General features: G+C 41.5%; 1 protein-coding gene across 1 annotated transcript; it reads left to right on the top strand.

Moving 5' to 3' along the window:
* The first annotated feature begins 254 nt into the window (after positions 1 to 254).
* Positions 255 to 24,519, top strand: RXFP2 (relaxin family peptide receptor 2). Its single transcript, XM_049822718.1, is given in 18 exon segments — positions 255 to 276; positions 1,632 to 1,709; positions 3,257 to 3,326; positions 4,798 to 4,860; positions 5,782 to 5,853; positions 6,180 to 6,251; positions 8,232 to 8,303; positions 9,374 to 9,406; positions 10,699 to 10,770; positions 10,871 to 10,942; positions 16,707 to 16,924; positions 18,508 to 18,641; positions 18,643 to 18,814; positions 18,817 to 18,941; positions 22,065 to 22,176; positions 22,179 to 22,215; positions 22,217 to 22,257; positions 24,278 to 24,519. Coding segments are annotated over 18 exon segments (1,707 nt in total).
* Positions 24,520 to 24,832: the final 313 nt, after the last annotated feature.

Raw genomic sequence — 24,832 nt, 5'->3', positions numbered from 1 at the left:
AATGACTATGAGAATGGTGTGGATGAAGAGAACTGTGCTAAGTACAGCAACATCTGTAAGTATACAGAAACAAAATTTGGTTGTGGGATGTGCTTCTCCAGCTAATACACACTGAATCACTAATAGTTGGCAGATGATCCACAAGCCGGACAAGTCTGGGGTTTTCAATGTAATTGATTCTTTTCTTTTCTTCAATGAATGAGGGAATTACACCATGCTGGTCAGCAAAGAAAACCGACAGTGTGTCTAAAGGCATGCCTCAGGCAGACTCCAATGGTGAGATTCCTGTAGAACCCCTCTTATATTATCCTCTGCTCTGGAGAGTGGGTAATCACTGTGTATCTGTCTGGGGAATCCTTCAAAGTGGGTGCACAAACTCCTGCACATAAGTAGGAGTACTTATGCTCAGTAAGGCTTTCTACCAGTAGAAGCGAAGAATTCTTATTCTATGATGCTTTCAGGTATTGTAAGAGTCTTAGATATATGCATATGTTGGTACATGTGCATAAGCACATACGCACTTGGTGGTGACCACACTACCATTCCTCTCTGTCTTACTGATCTTCATGCCCACTCTCAATCCAAAAGACCAATGAGGAAGTCAGATCAATGAGACCAAGCTCCTTTTTTTGGCTAGTAAATGATCCCTATTTTGGAGCATGATTCCCTTTACATCACATTTGACTTCTTCTGTAATTGAAGCGTGTTGGGTTGGAAGATAATATGTCAACTCCACTGTCATCTCCTGCTTTCTATCATCCCTCCCCACCTGCCTCCTGGTGAAGTTCTCACATCTCTTTCACTTCCTTTTCTTCTTTCTAGGTATTTCAAATCTTCCTCCTGTGCCTCTTTCCTTTTTCATTACCATCACCCGTCAGCTACCTCCTCTGGATGTGGTCATTTGTGTTTATGACTTTCCACATGTAATAGACATTCCCACATTCTGCCAATCTATTAAAAAGAAAAAAAAAAGTCTAAGCTTCATAAATTTTAACTGATTTTCTCTCAAATCTCATATAACTTGTACAATTGCGTATACATTTAGCTGGTACAGTAATGATCTGCTCTCATCATTTTCCATGGTTTTGTCTGAAAGTTGAGATCATAAAACATATTCCTTTAATGAAACTGGTGTAAACTTTCTGGGTTTTACTGAGTCACTTTCTGACTTTCAGTCTTGTCCTAGAACAATTCCATTATCACGTGTAGATTTTCACTGTAAATAATTTGTAACTCTCCATGCTATACCATGTACTGCAGTGTGAGTTCCTCCACTACATGAATCATTCTACGTTAGCATTCAGTTCTTTTCACAAACACATCTTCTAACAGTATTTTGCATCAACATTAGATTTGTCTCTCTAGTTCTCTCTCTCTCTCTGCCATGCTTATAGTCTGGTACACTTCTGATATTCTATTTACATGAGATTTCTTAATTTGGGCTTTTAGTTGCTACTCATAATCAGCAGAAAAGACAATAAAAACAATCCATTTGAAGACTTACTGTTGGTTCCAACCCATATAAGAGAACACATGTACCCCACAGAAAAATTGGCATTAATGTTCTGGTTTTCATTAAAAGCTGATAGACAATTTAAAGCACAGCTGACAAAGGTTAACACTTCTTATAGGAGATAATACTGGATGGGCAAGTATCTTTGATATGGTTCATGGAAAGCCTAATTATCTGCCTTTATCAGAAGAATTCTAACTTAATCCTAATGCCCTTATTAATATCCTTAAACTATGTTACACTTCTAAGTCTTTTCACTGCATACATATATTTACTATAATTATAGAGATATCTGGAATTTTAGATGTGCTCAGGGAACTGCTTTACTTTCCCAGAGCTTTTTGCATGCATACCAGAGCAGAGCAATACAATGTGGAACGAACTTATTAGTGCCAGGTTGCAGTTTATAAAGTTGCAGGAACATGGAAATTACATTTCTAGAAACTTTTGGAAAGTCAATATTTGTTTTCATCCCACTCAGGAACAAAAGGAAAAAGAAAGGCTTCCCTATGAAACATTAAAAAAAAAAAAAATCTTGAAATGTTTTATGTTGATGCCTTCTGAAATATTTCTTCCTGCCTACTGACGAAGAGTCATAAACCCAAAAGGCTCAGCTCAGTCAAAGTGTTACAACTCTGGGACAGCTCTTCAGATGGACTGCCATGTTGGGATACCCAAAAAGCCCTTCCCTTAAATCCCAGAAAGCAAGGACAGTGTCTTGGCAAGCAAGAGGCATAAAGCTGTTTTACAAACAAAGAGATGCCTAAACACATTTTGCATAGTGCTATACTACCACATATGGGCACTCTGCATTCAGAGACTGCAGAAAAGACCCACTATAGATATTTACTACATGATTTACTGGTATGTAGTGAACGCTGTGAGCATTTTGCTGCAAGGCCCACTTCAGCGTGGAATTCATCTGACAAAATATGTGTCAACACTGTAAACCAGACATCTAATACAGGTCATATGAACTGCACACAGAACATGTTTACTTCTCTAAAGAGAGCTTGGGGTGTTAGCTGAGATGTGCATTTTGCACTGTAGATGTTTACAATTAGGTGAGTTGAATGCTATTTGGGTTCATCATTCCTGCTGCTTAAAGCCTGTCAGCCTCAGGCCACTCACTGAAGATCACTGCTTGTGCAGCCAGCATTGGGTTAATGAGCACCCACCAAATATTGCTAAAGTTACCAAAGCAGGAATTTCAGGATTATTGGTTCTTAATGATGACTGACAGCTCCCTATTTCATTTTGTCAGCTCCAGTCCTACAGGTTGTCAAAATTTATATATGGCTGAATACTTGTTAATGTGAGAAATTCTCAAAGATCTGTCTGGATCACCTAAGGAAAATATTTAAAAGAAGACAGTCTTAAAACTCGGCAATGAAGTTTGCTGGCCTTCAGCTAGCTTGTTCAAGCAGTCGAGTACATTTACTTTCCAAACAGACCAAAGGGAGACCTGTCTACTCCCAGCTAATTCTGGGAAGGCACTCAAGCTTCAGCTCGGGATTTAAACAATCAGGGCAGATGACAAAGAAGCTGAGATTACCCAGGTTTCCCAGGCAAGGTATTGCACCCAACGGACTGCGCCTGGTGTAACGTAATGGGATGTGCCCAAAGTCTTTTCCGAGCTCTGACCCTATGTCAGCTGCACCCAGATGTAACGTCTGATTTTTGAGAGTTGCAACACTGACCAGTTAAGACTTATTTTAAACATCAGTTCCCGATCACTTTTAGGTCACTCACACACACAGACCCATTCTCTTCCAGGTGAAGTTTTCAGCAAGTGTACAAAGGTGAAGAAAGTGTGAGTAGCTTGACAGTTTATTAAATTATTACATGAGTCCTGGAGTATATAGAACGAACAAAATCAATATACAGTCACCTGCGTGATCACTTTTTTAACAGTATAGCACAGCATTTGCCTTTGAACTTCTTGCTTTGATCATGTTGGTCTTCCCGTGTAGCCAGAACTGCGCAGACGCTGCAGTTTTGTATGCAATACACAGAACTCTAGTCCTGCTCCCTGCCACAGAAAAATAAGTAAGCAGAAAATAAGTCTGTCTAATAAGAAATGCCACCATTTTGTCATGAAACTGCACCTTACTGTTTCAAAGGTTAAATAAAGCATCTTTTTAACTTTTTCTCTTTTTTTCTTTCTTTTTTGATGCTAAGCTACCATGGAAACCAACTGCAAAATTATGCAAGTAGCTGTACACATGGCAAGCTCTCCTGTGTAGTCAGTCCTCTCACAGACCCCTAGTACTTTTTTTTTTCAAGCTGGGTGGTGTCTTCCATGTTCTTTATAGTAGGATGGCCTTTTGATTAGAATTTGACTTGGGAAGCTTTCAACACATCTTCTTCCAAGTTCATTGAGTTATGAAGAAGGAAGGTGTTCATATATATTACATTGTCAGGTAGAATGACTTGTGTCCTTTTAAAATATGGCTGTTGTTAATAATAATAAAAAAAAATCAATCAATCAGCCCTATACCTCAGATAAACTCTTGTAGAATTAAGGCACACAGACAAAGCTAGCATGTATGAAGTCTACATAAGAAAATAGAGACAGCTTCAAGGGTAAGAATTCATATACCAGCCTTAAGATAAATCCTCATAAAACCCCTAAGTACTGGTATTTGAGTTTAGCTCTTGCTTCTGACCGGATGGTGTATGCCTTTTATTTGACAGTTCCTAATGACAGCGCAAACTGCCTTCCATCTGAAAGCGGTTAGCAGCCTGCAGTAACAACAGTCGTGTGAAAGGACTGTATCATTTGAAGAGAGGGCAGAGTGCTAGAACCAATTTTATACAAACAAAATATACATGCTACTAATTTTCAGCTGAGTCGCATCAGCAGGTGCAATGTATGTTAGTGTAAGTGTGCCAAGAAGGATGGCTAGTGATGGTTCACATTTAATAAAATTCAAAATAATAGCCCGCAGCCTCAAACAGGATTGGCTTTTCTCCCCAGCCTCCAGTGCTTTCTATTTTGTTTCTTATTTTTTATACCCTATGATCTTCTATTCCAAAAGCATAATCAAGAAATGGGACATGACACACCCTGGAGACAGACACATACCAAATAGTCTCAAAGAATTCATTAGAAGGTTCTGTTCTGGTGGAAAATATTGAATCTTACTTCAGTGGTGTTACACCAGGCATTAATTTAGTAGTGTGCTTAAAATGACAGAAGGGGATAAATACGGGATTATAAAACATTTGCATTTCTAAGAAGTGAATGAATCATGATTATCCTGGCTTTCTTAGCTTACCAGTACTGGATTTCTACAACACGATTGCATTCCGACAATATCAAGGAAAGCATTCTTTGGACTTTGAAAACTTCAGAAATTGTGAGTACATTATTGCCCTATTCTCCCTTTTAAAATAACTGACTGTCTCTTGGGTATCGCAGAGCAACCAGCCTTCCACAATACAGGAGATGGCATCTGAACTTCAAAGTCTCATCCAACCACTATTCTGCATTTTCCAGTAGCTCAAGAAAGATGTGAGCACTTCATGAATTTTAACTCCTACTGTGACTCTGAATGCCCACTGAAGCAAAGGCAAATCGCTGAACCTCTTTTTGTATCATTATCCACCCATTAGAAACTTCATTTACTATGTGTACCTGACACTGCCTCATTAGTTGATATTTGCAAACCATATTGGCCAAATTTTTCAAATGCCAGTATCTACAGCATTATTAGGCACTCGGGTACCCCCACCACTTCCAAAAGCTGATACAAGCTCAGTGCCTTTGAAAATCAGGCTAATCTTTCCGGTGCCTTTTCAAGTTTTGAATTACAAGCTACAGGTATTGACATTTTGATAGATTAGTGCACATAAATGCAAAGCATTTTTACTAAGTCTGCCTTGGTCTAAAAAGCATACGTATAAGACCTAGGCAAAAGTTGTCCATTGCATCGTAGCAAAACATATCCACCCTAGTGCAGTGCAAAACTGTTCACAACAGCACATTTTTAATGCTTTCCCCAGCATCATTCCAACTATAAAATATTAAAAAAGATTAAATCAATTGCTACTGCCCTTGCAGTAAGTCAGCCTTTTATGAGATAGAAACCTTAAAACACTTTCACTTGGCATTTTAAAATCAACTATTTCTTGTCACAGTTCTTTATCTTTCTGGTTGTTCTCATCAATTGACTGAAAGGTTTCTGTTTTCTCTCTTTAAAAGTAGCCTATCAGTTTTTAGGTAGTATTATTTTAGTTTCTGTGTTATATGTTTTTGTCAACAGGTATCTCAGTCATAAATGTATCACTAGTTTGAAATGTGGAGTACTCAGAGTCCTACACAAATTGAAGTGGCTGTGAGTGCCCATTTTCTCCCTGTCTGTAAATGCACCATTCATCTCTGGCAGCGCGTGTGTTTATGGCATTGATCTAAAAAGAAAGGAACAAGGCAGTAAAGCTATGTCTGCCAATGACGTTCAGCACACAAAAAAAATTGGAATGGCTGCTGAAGCTTGCAACTCCTTTTCACACAGGTTATGTTCCAATTTCTGGAGATAATGTCTAGGTCTAGCTATTTTGGATTTGCAGAGGAAAAGCTCCCCCATGATTTGCTCATCTCAGCCATTTTTTCATTGTTTCTTTACAAGGATTGGTGATGTAGTAAACTATTATTTCTTTCCAGAATTCTAGATTATAAGCCAATGGTGAAAATTTCACAGCAGTTACTTACTGGGCTAAAGTCTTTGGGGGTTTGGTAAGTATTGCTCTTGCACATTTTCATATTGGTGTTGTTCAATATCCAAATAGCTTTCCTTTCTATCTTTTTGAGTTTCCTCCAAGTTCTTTTCTTTCTTTAAGCCTTTCAAACACCTTCTTCATGAAGGAATCACGCTTGTCAACTCCCCATGCTTACCACACCAGGATCCAAATGTGGATTTCTCATAGGCATCTTCCATGCTAGGACTATCTTTACTATGTTTCTGTTAAAACTAAAACACATTCCTGAAGTTGTAAAACTGTTTAGAATCATATCTCTTGTCTCAGAATGCCTACTGGGACCTCACGATCTAAACTGGAAAACTTTGGATACAACCTAGCATCTCCCTTCAGAAAGCTGAAACAGTATTCAGGCACTTGGACAATTTCCCATACAGATATCACTGTGATGCCTATAACAGAAAATTCCATATAAGGCAGAGCTTACAGTATGTGGGAGGGAGATGTGAAGTCCTATAAGCATTTTCCATCACTCTCATCAAGCAAACCAGCACCCGAAATGTATAATCTTGGTTTCTTAGAGAAGCTAGCAGCTGGTTTTAATAGTATCCAGGGAAATAAATTATTTGGGTTTGCTAGCAGAAAATTAACTTTTTGCTGCTAGTCCCTTGGCTCAGGGCAAAGAGGATGAAGAATTTTGTGTCTTTAATGATTCATGGACTCAGCTGTTTCAGCCAAGCTGCTGGCAGGCAGCTGCTGGCATCAGAGCTGGCACCAGTAGCCTTTGGACCAGGCTCCCCAGAGTGAGCACTGAAGCAATGGATGGAGCAAGGGCCAAAATATGTTTCCACCTTTACCAGCTCCCATGGGAAAGAGTTTAAGGAAGGTCATGGCACGTGTGGAAAACCTACAGGAACCGTACTGAGGATGTAAATTATTTAATAAACACAATTTTTTTCTGAGTCGTTCAAGTTAGCATATTTCTTGGTCATTCAATGAATCCATTGTGTATAAATAAAATACATTAAGAAGCTAGTATCAAAAGTAACTCTTTGTGCTATATTTTGCTACTGGTAACTTAAAAAATCTTTTTTCTTGCGTAGTTCCTGTAAAATCTAAATTTACTTTAAATTTCAAAGCAATGTAACTAAATCTACTCTTGAATTCTTCTCTCAAAAGTTTACATTTGCATATCTTTCTTACACTTGCATATTGTGTTATGAAGTATGATAAAACATCTTGTTTTCTAACCATGTTTTAATTTATGAAGATCAATGATAAACAATTCACTTGAGACTCTTCCCAAGAAGATCTGTACTCAAATGCTTCTTATTAACCGTACGTAAGTAAATTATGCAAAGTTTCATTTGATAAATTAATACATCTTTTTCTGTGAAGATAAAAATTCATCATTTGTTCTGTTAGGCCAAGCCACTTTTAAAGGTGTAACATTCTAAAAAAAGTGTAACCTTGCCAAAGTTGAACCTCGCAGTGTTTCAAATGACAGTCTAAAAAATACCACGGTCCTCTGCCAACATAAATCTTTAGAGCTGCTTCTTGTTCTCATGACTCTCATGAGTTTAGCAAAATTCTGTCTTTCACTTCAGTTTCCCAGTGAAAATGAAATTGGTTACTGTGAATGCATGTTTATCCTAAGTGTAACTTAGAATATATAGATACCTGTTGCAATTAAATGTAAAATCTCCACCTAGTGGTCTCTATTTATTCTGGTACGCACATTACACATAAGAAATGCTAATGTATTAGCCTATTATTGCTGAAATGGCCGGTGAGCTGGGCCGTAAATGGAGACAAAATTACAACAAAGACAAGAGTATAATTCGCTTTATTTCATATTTACATTCATATTCAAAACTAGGTAATAAATCTGCACTAATCTTGTAAGAAATAAATAAAGGAAGGTCAAAAAAAAGACGACTAGCCCAGAGCTTAAACTACCTCCTGCAAAACTATTACACAACTCATGAATAAAGACACTTTCCTTATTGTTATTCAGGGATTTTGAAGGCAGTCATATTAAGGCCTTAACTAACACCATCTTCCTGGAATGTGATGTGCTCACAGTATTGTAAGTAAAAGAAGTATGAAAATAAGGCAACAAAACCCTTTTGACTATGCGTGACTCTCAGTCCTCAACACAGGATTTGTCTCAATGTATTAAGCCTCATCGGGACAGTTGTGCCATTGTCAAGGAGATATTCTTTACAATTAAGTGAATTATTGTATGCGCAGTCACATGGCACGTTTTGGCAATTGTCACGATCGCTTGTTTCAACAAACAGAATAAGAAACACGCACGCTGTATTATTTCCACCTTGTGATCAGATCGTGAGCACCAGGGTGCTTTTTAAACTCCACTAACTCCTGGGACTTGCAATCTGATCACGAAGCAGGAATACTATGGTATGCCTGTATCTCAACCTGCAGATATTTTTTCTTGTTGAATCCATTCGTCCTTCAGACTGGGTTTCCCCTTTGCAGGAAACCTGAGCAAAATGTTTTGTTGCTGTTAAAATTGAGTATATTGGTATAAAGTAATAACTCACATTTCTGATTTTTTTGTGTTCAGCTGGATCTCCTACAACACACGGGACAAGAAAAGCAGAATCTGAAGGAGGATCATGTTCTTGAATAAAAACTCTACAGGTTAAGAAACATAAAATGCTCCTTGGTGTTATAGCTGTGGTGTCTCACCAGTGAGGAACAGGAGTTCCCCGCAGTGGAACTCTATCAATTGCAGCAAGAGCAAAAGCAAAAAAAGCTAAATTTGCACATGTAAAATTTCTGTCTGGACAGCAAATTCCAGAGCCTTTAATCAAACAAAATTCCATATTTCTCTTTTGCTCTGTAATTTGCTTGGTTTTAATTAAAACTAAGGAAGGTTTTACTTAACTAACTACTTAGTCTTACAGAGGTTTCTTTTGCACTGACTACAACAACACACCTCGTTACAGCTTGGAAAAATTAACCAGGGTCCCGTGTAACTTCTAACACAACTAGAAAAATAAAAAGCCAAGTAGTCATACTGAAACATTAAATTAGCACTCCGTACTAAATTGAATCATTAAGTACTTATTCTAATATATATTTTGCTTTACATGTCTCTTCATGGAAATCAATACACCTGCTGCCTGCAAGCGCCTTTCCCTCATTAAAAGATTTGGGGGAATTGTGAGCTTTCTAAAATCTGTTTTTAAATTACAAAGCGCGAGCTATTACATGCCTGTAATCTGTGAGTATACCGCACTTTTTCTGCCAAAGGTGAAGCAGGAGGCCACGCAGAACCACAGGCAGAAGGACAGAAAGGAACCCCGGCAAGAGGGAGCTGCGGGCAGCGCTTCGGGCAGCGTCACAGGGATGGGGGGAAACTTATTCCAAGACTTCCCCGGTTTTACAACAGACATAGTTGTATGGGCTGAAAAACAAGTCCCAGTGACCGGCAGGCTCCCTCCTTTCTGGGCATACCGGTGCCCAGCTTCACCCGGCTCCTCTGCAGCCAATATTACGTTTTTCAGTTGCTTCGGCTCACAGACGGAGGGTACCTATAGTCCCTGCGCAGTCTGTACGAAGATAGCTAGGGCAGCATCTCCGTGCTTTAGAGGAGACCCAGCCTCTCCCAGTAGCTGTCTGGGGAACTCAGGCACCTACTTTAAAATCTGAGACTGCCACCTCCCCTGGGGATAAGCGTGTATGCATTAGGCTCATCTGCATATAGTCACGCTGCATCTGGGATTTGGTTGTCTCATGATCCGGCACGACATGTTCAGGCAGAAACACAAAACAGCCGCAGAAGGTGCAGAAGCAGGAAAGAGAAGGGAAAGCTCGAAGGAGAAGGGGAGCCGTCAGTGACGGGAGTGATTGGAAGAGGCTGCTACTGGCTGTGGAAGGAGAGCAGCGACTGGGGTTATTCGTTAAAGACGCTGATTCGCTGGCATGGTGAAAACTCATTCACTAACGCTGATCTTCGGTGCTGAATTTACTGTGGGATTTTTTTTAACTTTCTTTTCTTTGTTTTTGCATGTTCTACCTATATGAAATGTGAAAGCTTCACATCTGTGTAATTAGGCTTTGATTCATCTCACCTCTCAGCAATTATTAAGTTCATAAATTATAGAGAGACCCTCTGGCAACCAGGTTCCCAAATTAGATACCTCAGCTGAATTAGTTATGATGAATCACAGCTAAAACGATCCGTGTTTAGCAATCACCAAACATCAGTGCCTGTACCGACTGGCTTCAAAGTGACTTATGGATAAAATCAGAGCAAGGGAGTACTGGGCGACCTGAAGTAATGATAAAAGCTGATTTTGCTGCTATTAAAATTTTAAGTAAGATAGCATCCCTCCTCACCTATAAAAAGGAGAAAATCTGTGTCTTAGAGTTCCTAAAGTTTGTGTAGTGAAAGGGGTGGGTGCAATACTACGGATTAATCCGATTGCTTTTGTTCTTTGTATTTCTCGAAGGGGTCTGTCCCGTAATGTGATTACAGAATTACCACGTTACCTTTTTAAAAATATGAAGTATTTACAAAAGCTGTAAGTTATAACTAAGAATTCCCAACTGAATTTAAAAATGTACTAGTTTAGCTTGTCTTTTTCCTGAAATAAAATAAGAAACAGTTTTTCTTTCGTTTAGGAACCTGTCTTTCAATGCACTTTCTCACCTCTCTGAGGATCACATGGAAAGTCTTCAGCAGCTTCAGTCATTGTAAGTAAAACATGAAACATTTTACTAACATAGCACACTAAATAATACCCTTTCTTTCCAGGAGAAATATTAATCAATTACAAAAGGCATGTTAAGTATTGATTGCCATTCTGTAAGACGCTGAATGTACTTCTAATTTCTATTCCTTCAACACCCTAAGGTAGCAGGCCAAAATACGCAAATTACAGCCATACAGTTTGCTCAGTTTTACTGTTATTCACAAATGATAAGCCTGGGAGCAATCAAAACACATACCTTAAGAGCAAATTACACAAGTACAGCTAGGGCACCTGGGCAGATAAGGACATAAATAAATGGTAACAAGTATTTTAGAATTTCTATAAACTCTTCTTTGGGGTGGTTTATAAAATACTCACCTCACAAGGCTGAGGATTCAGACACTTTTTTTTTTAATTAAGTATTTCACACAAAGCTTGAATCCAGAAGTTTTCTTATTTGTTCTTTAATTTGCAAAGATTCACCCTCATCTAAAAGTCCAGCTTATAATTTCATTGGATTCAAGGTCGAAAAGCAAGACTACAATATCTTTTTTAAAATTGTCACTCTATGCCACATGGCTTTTTCTTTAAAAGCTCTCCAAAAGAAGAAGTAAATATTATTTTCAAATTCACGCTATTTTTTGTTAAGCAAAAGGAAAGCATCCTGAATTGATCTGATTAATCTGAACAGCTTTCCTGCAACTCATTGATATTTTTCTCCTGTGCTACACAATGAAAAACGCTGTGAGGACGTCAACACACAGGGTAACATTCAGTTCCCTTTTGTAGACCCCCCTAAGTGTCCAAGGGTAACCAGGTGATCAATGTGTCTTAAGTCATTACAGTAAGGGCAAAATTTAGGCCATGGGTTCAGTTGCCCACAGGTCAGATGTCTAACGCTATTTGACATCCCTGCAGCATCTCCACTCCAGAAATCCTTTGGTCTCTCGCGGGTCCTGTGTCACGCCTGCCTGCTCACAAGGATGTCTTGGATACCACAGGACATTTAATACTAGATGGAGTATCAGCCTGGTGAGCCATTCAGCAAACCAAAAGCTAGCGTAGGTTGAGATAAGCCTTTCTCCAGATCCCAGTGGCTTATTCAGCTGCCCTTGTACGGGAGTCTTGGAGATGCCCTGAGGTATCTACCCCACCTGGCCCTCACCTGCTAATCCATAAGGCTGCAGGTCTCGTGTGTCTTATCAGACAGCTCTACATGGGCATCTAAACCGGGTGTCTCCAGGGCACCTCAGATGGTTTTTGATGGATAATTGCGTCAATCATAGAGCAGCTGTGCCAGAACTTCTTTTTAGATTCTTTTTGAAGTTCCATTACAGCTCTTTGTTTCATTCTTATTCACAGAACTAAATGCAGCAAGTATCAATATTCTAGTCCATAAACCACCACAGGAACAAGACAGCAATCATAAGACAGGACATTGTTTTGAAATATGGATGGAGAAGTGCTCTGCTGCTATATAAACCTTGACCAGCGAGGAAAAATGTACTATTTTAATCTGAGAGCCATGATAGATATGGTACTGCCAATGTAATAGTACCACCTGCTTGTCAAAATGGTTGTCTGATCTATGTTTCCAACTGAGAACATGCAATACAGGACAAAGAATGTAAGACAGACATAATGTCACACACCCCCCCGCTGCCCCCCTGAAATCTAACTGGGCTAGAATTAACCAGAACAAAGAGATTTCAGCAATCATTCATTTTTCCAGAAGCCTTGCTGACAGGATGACAGGTGTTTTATTTCATGGGATAGACAGTATATAATACGAAAAAGAGGTTTGAAAGTTTAAAATCTCGGGGGGAAAAAATGCTTCTTGGCTGGGGCCAGGACAAGAGCCAAACCAAATCCTGAAATAAAATTTGAAATCCTTGTCAAAAAGAATCTCCCCTGAGTCTTCCTTGAAGCGAAACAGACAATACAGCTGGGAAGAGCTGAGGCAGGAACACCTACTAGGTTATCTGGAAATACAGGAATCCCTGATCCCAGATCAGGTATCAAAGGCATGTCTGCCCTAGGACCAAAGCTCCGGAGTTTGGGATTTAACCTTTTCCTGTGATGGACATGAGCACTCTCATAGTCTTATTCATAGAATCCTAGAATGGTTTGGGTTGGAAGGGACCTTTAAAGGTCATCTGGTCCACCCCCCCTGCAGTAAGCAGGGACATCTTCAAGTCCATCGCGTTGCTCAGAGCCCCGTCCAGCCTGACCTTGAATGTTTCCAGGGATGGGGCATCTGCCACCTCTCTGGGCAACCTTGATACAGCCACCGCGATAACACTCTTCGTGTTGGTCGTTAAGGCCTGGGTAGTTGCTACACACACTGTCACGTCTGGCAGAGGTTCCCTGCAGTTCTGCTTCTGGTACTCTTCACAAATGCAGAAGTCGATACTCACCTCTTCCATTGGGGCTTTCAAATTCAGGCTTTCCTTTCCATCTTACCAGATTAGTATGTTCTTCCTAAACCATATTTGGAATCCTTGGGATCAGCTATTTTTCTCCTTTCATGCAAGTATTTCAAAGGGATACAACAACCCAAGTGCCTTTTATCTAAGCAGAACACCTGACTTAGTAGTTTTGTTATTTTTCCTTCTGGTGATGATTCCCTTTTCTAAAACATGATCAAAACATATCTTTTGTACCCTGCCTTGCCATTGCTATGAACCAGTTTCAGGTTACGCCAGCTGCATCATATGAATAGAATGGGTTTTGTTTTTCATGTTACTAGAGCATCATTGACAAGATTTCAGTTCCTGTCACTCTGCCAATACTTCACCCGCCTTTCCCTAAAATATCATCTGTGCAGGGCTTGTATCAAATCCCTTGAAATGCTATTGCCCAACAGTAAAGTAAAAATGATACACTGCAGTCCAAGTACGGCAGCACCTGCACTGAGCACCTACTGCAACGACTCACTCAATACCGCACGTTTCTTTTAGCATTTTTGCCTCTGTGAAGTGGCTACAGTTGGCTTGGATTACGCTAGGAGTTTCTTCTCCTGTTTGGATCACAGACAATCAAATAACCTATTCCCGTGGCCTCTTTTCTTTTTCCATTATAGCCAAATGTGCAAAATAATGAAGTTCTTTCACCGTTTCTGGCCCTATTGGGTTTGCTAATCTTCTAGCACACGCACTCCTGACACTGAATTTGTAGACTGAAGGTCTGTTGGGATGCAGCAGAATGAAGCTCTGCTTTCAGACACTTCAGAAAATGCTTACTGAATATATTCAGTACACAAAGTGTCCTTTCATGGCTCTACCACCATTAGGATTTTTATCAAGTTGAATGCTTTTAAGGCTCTCAGTGCCAGTACTGGTTTTACTTGCATGCATGTAATATTACCCAAACCTTTTCCGTTTACTGATATTTGACATCACATTTCCCTGATGTATGGAGTGTATGTCCTGCCCAGCCAGCAAGCCCCATTGAATCATGCCATGTCACGGACAGGGGAAGGGCTATATTTCTCCACTATTTTGTTTCCAGGGTTCATTTTAATTGTTGTTGGCATTTCCTCAACATCTGTTTGGACAGCCACATACACCCATTGGTGTCTTGTTCTTGTTTGTATTACAGGAGAACGGAAGTCAAAATTTTGTATAACGTTTCTGCTTACCGGTGTCCCTGGTTGCCTGCCTCATACCTCTAAGCCCTGTGCTTTCTTCTTGGCACATGACGTGAGCAAAGCAGGTTGCCCCGTGGCACTCCACGTGAACATCTTTCAGCGCTCGGCACCTCTCTTGCCCCGTGTAGGGCATTCTACATCTGCCGCAAGCATTCCACATCTGCCCTTGACGATACCCTTCTCCTTCAGTTCTGCGCTCCTCTGTCACTCTTGGGGTGGGAGGGAGGAACCTACCTGTACCCTAAACATCCATCTGTCTCATCACGTGCACGTCATGACTGGTCCTAGTAGGTGTCTTTAGTCCCTAGGCTCCATTTATGCTAGAAAATGTAATGTAATTGTCTGGCCTAACTAGCTCACAAAGGACAAAACAACGAAGCAGCGTGGATAGCTGCTTACGTCCGTGTCTTGGCCCTCTTCATTTTACCAATGTGGATATAAGCTGAATGTTTTATGCGGTTTGGTAGCCCAATTTCTGCAAAAATAGATGAAATGTTTCGCTATTTTAAACAGAGAAAGGAAACACGCTCCTTATTTTGTTCCCTCATTTCTACATCATATCAAATCATTTCTTTTTCTGCCCTTCACACTTCTTTTTCTGCCTGAAGTGGAATAAATAAAACTGTTTGCTTACTTGGGAGTTACTGTAGCCTTAAGCTTAGCAGGCAGAAGTAGAATACCTCATTCATGTGCACCACAATTGAGAAGCGAGTAAAGAAACAGAAAAGTGATTATATTTTGGACATGAATAAAAGCCATATATGTTCATAGAGAAGATAGACCATACGCTGTATAGACATCTTAATTCACTGCCATAAAGCACACCTTTTTCCTTCACAGTATGTCACAGCTACATGCCAGTAATACCAGTTGCCTCTCAACTACAATCCCTGAGCTGAGGCAAAAGGCTTTAGGAGTGTCACACTTTCACACTTAATGCCAGCCAGGATATATACTCAAATGCCTCTTGCCTCTCTAAATAATTAAAACGTCATTCTTGATAAGAAATCTTCAGGCTTATTTTTTCCTTCTGATTTTGGTCTTTCAGTCTAGAATCGCTCCCAAATATTTATATTTGCTTATTCCATGCTATGAATGTAAGCATCTTCGTCAACTGTGCACGTTCTTTCTGACTTTATTTCTAAAAAGCTCATATTATCCTCTTTCCTCTACTCTTCATTGCTTCTTGAAAAATAAAACTCAAATCAGCTACTGTCCACTTACCAGCACATGGTGGATACAATCAATAGGACCACATCGACATGCAAAATTTGATATATCATTGTTCATACATTTCGCAGCCATAATTATGTCACATCAGAATTTTATTTGCAGATCTATCCTTCGGGTTTTATTTTTTTTTTTTTTTATATACCAGAACATATTTTTAAATCTTGTAGAAGTCAATGGCATGTAAGGATACATTTCCAAACAACCCTGCTCTTGCAGGCCTTACTGTATTAGGAGCCTTTGTGTCCTGTCCCACAAGCCTTCTTTATGAGACCACTGCCACTGAAGCAGAGAACTATTTATTTGAATAATGGTCAAGGACTTGAAGCATTTAAGCTGTGATAATGTTCGTTACCAAATTTAAGTCATTCCACAGGCATTCCACAATCTGTTAAGGCAGGCAAAATCCTTCTGCCAAGGACAGTAAAAGATCTGCTTTTGAAGCAGCTTAGCGTGAAGAACATCCACCTGCACGCTGACAACAAACTAAGAGTAGCAGAGCAAAGTCCTTACAAGGTTTGTGAAAACAAAAAATACACCAGCTCTGACCATTCCTCTCAAGTCGTACATGAAAAAAGGGCAATGTCTTAATTGCATATTCCAGGGATCTGAAGGAAATCACAGCTGACTGTGGCCACGACCACCAGCATTGCTATTGGGGACCAAAAGGATACGAGCTGCTACCAACCCCCTAAGTAAATCCTCCCTTGATTTAATACCTCTCACAACGTGCCCCTCACATGCACTAGGAATTATTTTGCTAAAATTTCTTCTCTTCCAGCTCCTTGCACCTTAATTGCATAACTAGTACATAACTGTGACATTGGCTTGTGTTTAACCAGCAGCCTTACGTACTCATTGCTTTACTTTCAGCTTATTCAAAAAGTTTCACTTATTGCTTCCATGCACTCCACCTGCAAATACGCACATCATTAACAGTTGGGATTTCATCATTTGAAGATCTCTTAGCTAACAAAGTTCTGAGAGTATTTGTGTGGGTCATAGCTTGTGTTGCATGTTTTGGAAATCTTGTCATCAGAATGAGATCATTTATCAAAGCAGAAAATGAGACGCGCACCATGTCTATTGAAATTTTGTAAGTATGTATTAAAGATATTAATAATGTATTGATTTGATTAGTATATTAATAAAAATAATGTATTAATATAGTATTGTATGCTATATTATGACATTATATTATATATAATACATAACATCATGTATGTTCCGAAAATCTCAGTTTGCATTCTAGACACATACTAGTTTCAAAACACTTTAAAATATTATGCATTATCTATTTTTGCACTATTTTCTGATGTTCTAAATGAAACTGAGTGTGAAAAAATAACCAGGGTCCTTCAATTCCTTGACTTTAGGTAGTCAAGATGTGTAGAAAGAACCTATGAAACTTAAACGTTTTACTTTATTATTTACTACTATTCATTCTGCATTAATGAGTATGGACAATCTAGCTAGTGTTGGCCTACTTGCTGTCTGGATTTATTCTGTGATATGTCAACTCATCATCATCTGAACTGGTCAGGCGGTTGGACTAGATGATTGTTATAGGTCCCTTCCAGCTGAAATATTCTATTCTTTCTATTCGATTCGATTCGATTCTCCTTTTTTTGGCACAGGAACGAATAAGTGCTTCTGTTATTTTTGAATTGTATATTTCAAAATGTGAGTACTTCCAAATGATTGCAGTAGGCCAAATCCTACTGCCTTGCAAGCTTAAGGTGCAATAGTCTGACGGTGTTTCCAGGTGATTAACCCTTTAAAAACACATGAGACCTCTTATTACTTCCCCTCTCTTTGTTCAAGTTAACCAAGCCTACAAACTCTTCTGACGGCACGTTAACTTCACACAGGGAACATTTTATCTTGCATGACTTCAGATGCTTACAGTGCAGATGTCTATGAACTAGTCACTTTGCGCTCTCTTTATAGTCAATGAATTGTGCGATTTACCTAATTCTAAAAAAGACATCCAAAGTAGGCCTAATGACTCCTGTCCCAAAAGTAGCTGTTGATTTCATTGACTGTAAAGACAGTCAAGGTGCAGCTGGCTCAGATCTGCAGCTTTGTAAATGGCTGAAGCCAGTGGAAATGAATTCACCTTGTTAATAGATACGTATTGTGGATGTGTAAAATTAGAAGAGGTGAACCCCAGGCAAGAGAACAGAGATCTTCTGGGTATTTATTACATACTGCCCTGTATATACTATATAGTGCCATAGGCCTGCCAGGTCTCGCACACTCTGCCTGAGATTCTTTCAGCTTGCTCCTGGCTGAAACTCCACCGCTGCAGTGTCTGTACCCAGACACCGCTGCAGGCTCTCGCCAGGGCTGGCTGCCTGCATGCCAAATATTGCAGTGATTCAATATTCTGCTGCCTGCAAAAGCCACCGTGCTGGCCACAGACACGGAGCTTGATGCCGGATTGTTGCATGCTCACAGGAGCATGTTCGGCAACACTTCACTCTTATATCGTGACACCAGCTTCCACTCTCCCGTTTGTGACTGAGGGGCTCGTAGCCCCATAGCACATGAATTCTGATGCCGCAAGCACAGGGTTAAATTATTTTTGAATGCCAGCCAGGGTTTGGCTAAACATGTAAGTAAACTATATATAAAGCACTTCATCGCTATTTTCCAGTAAACTGTAAAATCTGTTTCTCAAATAGGTGCTGATTGTCTAACGTGGCTGCATTGGTTCTTCATTGGAGTTTTTGATGTTAAATACCATGGACAGTATAAAAAATATGCTGTGCTGTGGATGGAAAGTTTACCATGCCATATCACGGGGTGCGTCACCATGCTTATCTACAGAGGTGCCAGTCCTGTTGTTGACATATATGACCTTGGAAAAGTATTTAGTGATTGTCTGTCCTTTCAGTAATACCCATCCTGGAAAGCAGCAGACAGTAGTGATTCTTATATCCATACGGATTGCTGGATTTGCCATAGCAATAATCCCATTCTAGGATGAAGAGGTTTTGGAAATTATTACAGGGAAAACGGAGTTTGTTCCCCACTGAATTCTGATCGCACAGAAGAAATTAGAGGCAACAGGTATTCCCTTGATATATTTCTTGCTAAGTTTAATTTCTACTATGTTATAATCACTGACTAATATTATTTTACTAGAAAAACTGACAGTTGGTCTGCAGAACATTCACTGATAGATGCACTTCTCACTACACTATTAGTGTTCATGTTGTAACACTTCCCAAAGGCCCACAAAAGGACCGGAGCCTCATGTGCTGTGTGCTAGCTGCACACTTATCGTAGAATCATAGGTTAGGTTGGGTTGGGTTGGAAGGGACCTTAAAGATCACCTAGTTCCAACCCCCCTGCCATGGGCAGGGACACCTTCCACTAGACCAGGTTGCTCCAAGCCCCATCCAGCCTGGCCTTGAATGTTTTCAGTGATGGAGCAGCCACAACTTCTCTGGGCAACCAGTTCCAGTGCCTCACCACCCTCACAATGAAGAACTTCTTCCTCACATCTAATCTAAATCTACCCTCTTTCTGTTTAAAGCCATTACCCCTTGTCCCATCACTACATGCCCTTGTAAAAAATTCCTCTCCAGCTTTCTTGTAGGGCCCCCATTAGGTACTGGAAGGCTGCTGTAAGGTCTCCCTGGAGCCTTCTCTTCTCCAGGCTGAACAACCCCAACTCTCTCAGCCTGTCCTCACAGGGGAGGTGCTCCAGCCCCTTGATCATCTTCGTGACCCTCCTCTGGACTCGCTCCGACAGGTCCATGTTCTTCTTATCGCAGGGGACCCAGAGCTGGACGCAGAACTGCAGGTGGGGTCTCACCAGAGCAGAGCAGAGCAGAGGGGCAGAATCCCCTCCCTCGACCTGCTGGTCACACTTCTTTTGATGCAGCCCAAGATATGGTTGTCTTTCTGGACTTTTTATTTAGGTTTTTTTTGTCTGTGTCATCAGAAGAGTTTAGCATCTAATTTTAACAAAACACAAGCGAGTGTAACAAAGGAAAGGCGAAGACATAGAAGGGAATAGTAATTTGAATAACGAGGTAACAAAATTACTTAGCTATACTGTGTGTACAACTCAATGGTTTGAAACCTTTTCAATTTTATAAATCAGTAAAATCATAAACCTTCAACTACCTCTCAGTATGGTCTGGATTGAAGAAAACAGTGATAATATAAATAAAATGGGATGAAACTTTAAAAACATAGCTTTATGTGCATTATACTGGCAGGGAATAATGATTAAACATATATATATGAAATAAACTGGAAATTAACAGAATAAACCCCATAAACATCAGCCTGAAATATGTATGAGATGGTCATGCTCAGCCTCAGAATACTCACTCACAGCAAAGACTGAGAATTATTCAAAATGCTACCAAATGACCTTCTCCCTGACCTGCATTTGCCAGTTTATTTTGCCAGTACATATACATTTAACAGTTATTCCTTGTTTTATCTCTTGAAATCAAAAAGATGAGAAAGCTACATGTCAAAAGATAGTTTGTTTCAATCCATACGTCTGAGCAAAAGCCTGTTTCCACATTGTGATCGATTGATTGACCCTGGCTGGACACCAGGTGCCCACCAAAGCTGCTCCATCACTCCCCTCCTCAGCTGGACAGAGAAGAGAAAATATAACGAAAGGCTTCTGGGTCAAGATAAGAACAAGAAAAGATCACTCACCAATTACCATCATGGGCAAAACAGACCCGACTTGGGCAAAAAAATAATTTAACTTGTTACCAATCAAATCAGAGTATGGTAATGAGAAATAAAACCAAATCTTAAAGCACCTTCCCCCACCCCTCCCTCCTTCCCGGCTCAACTCCACTCCCAATTTTCTCCCCCTCCTCCCCCCAGCAGCGCAGGGGGACGGGGAATGGGGGTTGGGGTCAGTTCATCCCACATTGTCTCTGCTGCTCCTTCCTCCTCAGGGGAGGACTCCTCACTTGTCCCCTGCTCCACCGTGGGTCCCTCCCATGGGAGACAGTCCTTCATGAACTTCTCCAATGTGAGTCCTTCCCACAGGCTGCAGTTCTTCACGAACTGCTCCAGCGTGGGTCCCTTCCATGAGCTGCAGTCCTTCAGGCACAGACTGCTCCAGCGTGGGCTTCCCATGGTGTGCCAGCCTCCTTCGGGCATCCCCCTGCTCCGGCGTGGGGTCCTCCCCGGGCTGCAGGTGGAGATCTGCTCCCCCGTGGACCTCCCTGGGCTGAGGGGGACAGCCTGCCTCACCGTGGTCTTCCTCACGGGCTGCAGGGGAATCTCTGCTCCTGCGCCTGGAGCATCTCCTCCCCTCCTTCTGCACTGACCTGGGGGGCTGCAGCGTTCTTTCTCTCACATCTTCTCACTCCTCTCCTTGGCTAGTGTTCTGCAGCAGGTTTTTCCCCTTCTTAAATCTGTTCTCCCAGAGGTGCTACCAGGGTCACTGTTGGGCTCGGCCTCGGCCAGTGGTGGGTCCATCTTGGAGCCGGCTGGCATTGGCTCGGTCAGACATGGGGGAAGCTTCTAGCAGCTCCTCACAGAAGCCACCCCTGTAGCCCCTCGTTACCAAAACCTTGCCATGCAAACCCAATACACAGATGCTGGGATCTTGACATAAATGGCTCCTTCAATGGCTCTGAGCTACTTACCGGAGTACTCCAGTCTACAGAGCTGCCATTTGATGAACTGTTAAAAACCTTGCTCTGCAACACAGCGCAGTGCGATTAAAATCCAAGTTGCACAGCTTGCTCTGCACATGTTCTTCCATCAGTAATTTGGAATGAATATTTATACAGACCCGAGGAAGCCAGTCTAAAACGAACATATGCCTCAGAGCAGTTTGTCACTTTGCTGGGGAATATGTCGTTCTTTCCGTACTATGTGAGAGTCCTGCAGGTGGTTTCTGCTTCAGATTTACTGCAGCATTTCTAGTCAGGAGACCAGATCTCTGTGGAATCACGAGCCCACCCGTACTGTGCATTAACTGTGTTTCTATAGTAACTTCTTACAACTTATTCACATCTCGCTGTGTAACAGATGGGAACACGTGATATGTGAGCAGGCTGCGTGACACTAGACAATATTGAGGAGCTGTTTCTAACATAAAATTGGTATCTATGTACTATAGATACATTAATGTAACAATTATAACAAAATAATGGAAGAGAATGAAACAGAGAAGTGGTTGAGAGAACGGGAAGAGAAGAAAGACCATTTCAATGCTATTTGTTTTGACTCTTGTTTCTCCCACATCATCGTGTTCTCGTAGGTCAGCATGTTTTGGTCCGTTCAGAAAACTGCCCTTCGGACATCAGCAGTAGGGAGTCACACACGCAGGGATGTTGCTGTTGCCAATCGTTTTTTTTAATAGTATTCACTGATGCCATCTGCTGGATTCCTGTCTGTCATTGAAATCCTGTCCTTATTCCAGGTGGAAATTCCAGGTAATGCTGTTTGTGTGTGATTTCTTTTGTTAAAGATTCAATTTAAACCAAACCAATTCTGCCAGAGGAATTCTAGTTAACCATTGGTGAAGAGTAAGTATTGCCCAAAACATTTGACTTCTTCTGCATTCAGAAACTGAGCTTTAAAATTCATACATACAATCTTCAATCCGTGTATGTAGGCGAGAACCAGAACAGGCTACCCAGCGAAGAGGTTCTCCTCTGCTACAGCTGCAAAATCCCATGGCAGTATGTGTAAGTCCACTCGTTTGATCATTGGGAAACCAAAAATGCAACAGGAGGGTCTTTAAGCAACCCAGACACCACATTTGTAAGTGCAGGCACTGATTTCCAGGGGGTCCTGAGGAGACAACGGGCTGTCCCCCCACTCTCCCCGCCAGCCCGCGGAGGAGCTGTACAACATCACGGTTCTCCCTCACCGCACCGGCTGTACGCAGCCCTGCGAACCCTGCAGCCGCCAACAGAAAACACAGTAACAAAGGCACCCTGCTTTCCCATTATAATTCTAGAAAATTGATACCTCGTGGTTGTAGAAAATTGGGTAAATAATTCTCCGTAATATGAAAGGCATTAAAGAAATGTAGTAAGTTGTCAATGGCTTGACTGAGATGGGTTGACCCTGGCTGAACACCAGGTGCCCACCAAAGCCGCTCTATCACTCCCCCATCCTCAGCTGGACAGGGGAGAGAAAAATATAACAAAAAGCTTGCGGGTCGAGATAAGGACAGGAGAGATCATTCACTAATTATCATCACGGGCAAAACAGACTCTATTTGGGAAAATTAACTCAATTTATTACCAATCAACCAGAGCAAGGTAATGAGAAATAAAACGAAATCTCAGAACACCTTCCCAACCACCCTTCCCTTCTTCCCGGGCACAACTTCACTCCCGGATTTCACCACCAAGCCTCCCCAGAGGCACAGGGGGACAGGGATGGGGTTTATGGTCATCACACGTTATTTTCTGCCACTTCACCTCCTCAGAGTGAGGGCTCATCACACTCTTCCCCTGCTCCAGCGTGGGTCCCTCCCACGGGAGACAGTCCTCCACGAACTCCTCCAAGGTGGGCCATTCCCACGGGCTGCAGTTCTTCACAAACTGCTCCAGCATGGGTCCATTCCACGGTGTGCAGTCCTTCAGGAGCACACTGCTCCAGCATGGGTCCCCCACGGGGTCACAAGTCCTGCCAGAAAGCCTGCTCCGTGGGCTCCTCTCTCCACAGATCCGCAGGCCCTGCCAGGAACCTGCTCCAGCGCGGGGTTCCCAATGGTGTCACAGCCTCCTTCAGGCATCCCCCTGCTCCGGCGTGGGGTCCTCCCCAGGCTGCAGGTGGAGATCTGCTCCCCCGTGGACCTCCCTGGGCTGCAGGGGGACAGCCTGCCTCACCACGGTCTTCACCATGGGCTGCAGGGGAATCTTCACTCCGGCGCCTGGAGCATCTCCTCCCCCTCCTTCTTCACTGACCTTGGTGTCCGCAGGCTTGTTTCTCTTACATGTTCTCGCTCCTCACTCTGGCGGCTGTTTCTCTCTCTCTGTCCGAATCTTTTTTTCCTTCTTAAAAATGTTATCACAGAGGCGTTACCACTATCACTGATTGGCTCGGCCTTGGCCGGCGGCGGGTCCGTCTCAGAGCCGGCTGGTATGGGCTCGCTCTCTCTCGAACACAGGGGAAGCTTCCACCAGCTTCTTACAGAAGCCACCCCTGCTTCTATTAAATTCCAGTAGATAGAGAGAAAGACACTCCCTGGTGAAAAGCTCTTTTTTTCTCCCTTTTCATGAAAACCCATGGTGAACTCAACGAAAACCACAATGAGCAATGTTGAATTTAAACCCCTTTCTTGTAAAAATAATGCTAATGTAATGTTTTGCAAAAAAATGACACAAAGTGACATGGCATAAAGTAAAATAAAGGCCATAAAGTAAAATTATATAAAGACGTTTGCTTCTTTAGCATTCCTACAGCAGAGCATAAGAAGTATCTTTCCTTTTCTCCTAGACACTGTCCCTTCTTGGATAGTGGTATTTGTTCTGCCAATACACAGTGCCTTGAACTCCACTCCCTATACACTCACAACTAGTTTCTTTAAGGAGAAGTTGAAGCAGTCACTGGACAGTCATTGAAGGAGGGCAATTTTCGAAAATGATGAAGAAACTTTGGCCACTTCAGTCATCCAGACAGACCATCCCCTCACCCATAGCTCTTCGTTTATGCTTGGATTTTTAAAAAATAACTCCTGAGGACAGTGCTAACTTTTATTTACCAATCTACAGCAGTTGTTTCTCAGCAAGATAACAGAAACAGGACCTAACTGCCTTACAGCTGTGTTAAACTCTGAGATTTGTATGTAGACTCCTTTTGGCCATTACCATCTCTGTATTCGTCTGCCTGGAAAATAAAATCACAACTGTTGCATTCATCAGGGGAGATTTGTATTGCAGATTGAAAGACAAGCAGACTGTGCACTGGGGCTAAAACCAGCAACACTTTTCTACTATTCATCCGCCTTCCCCAGAGAGTCAGTGTATGTGTACTTGCTAGCTGTAGTCTTCA

The sequence above is a fragment of the Accipiter gentilis genome, chromosome 19 (assembly GCF_929443795.1).
Source record: "Accipiter gentilis chromosome 19, bAccGen1.1, whole genome shotgun sequence".
NCBI lineage: Eukaryota > Metazoa > Chordata > Aves > Accipitriformes > Accipitridae > Astur > Astur gentilis.
Note: the sequence above shows the minus strand (reverse complement) of the source record. Positions and strands in the feature narration are given on the sequence as shown.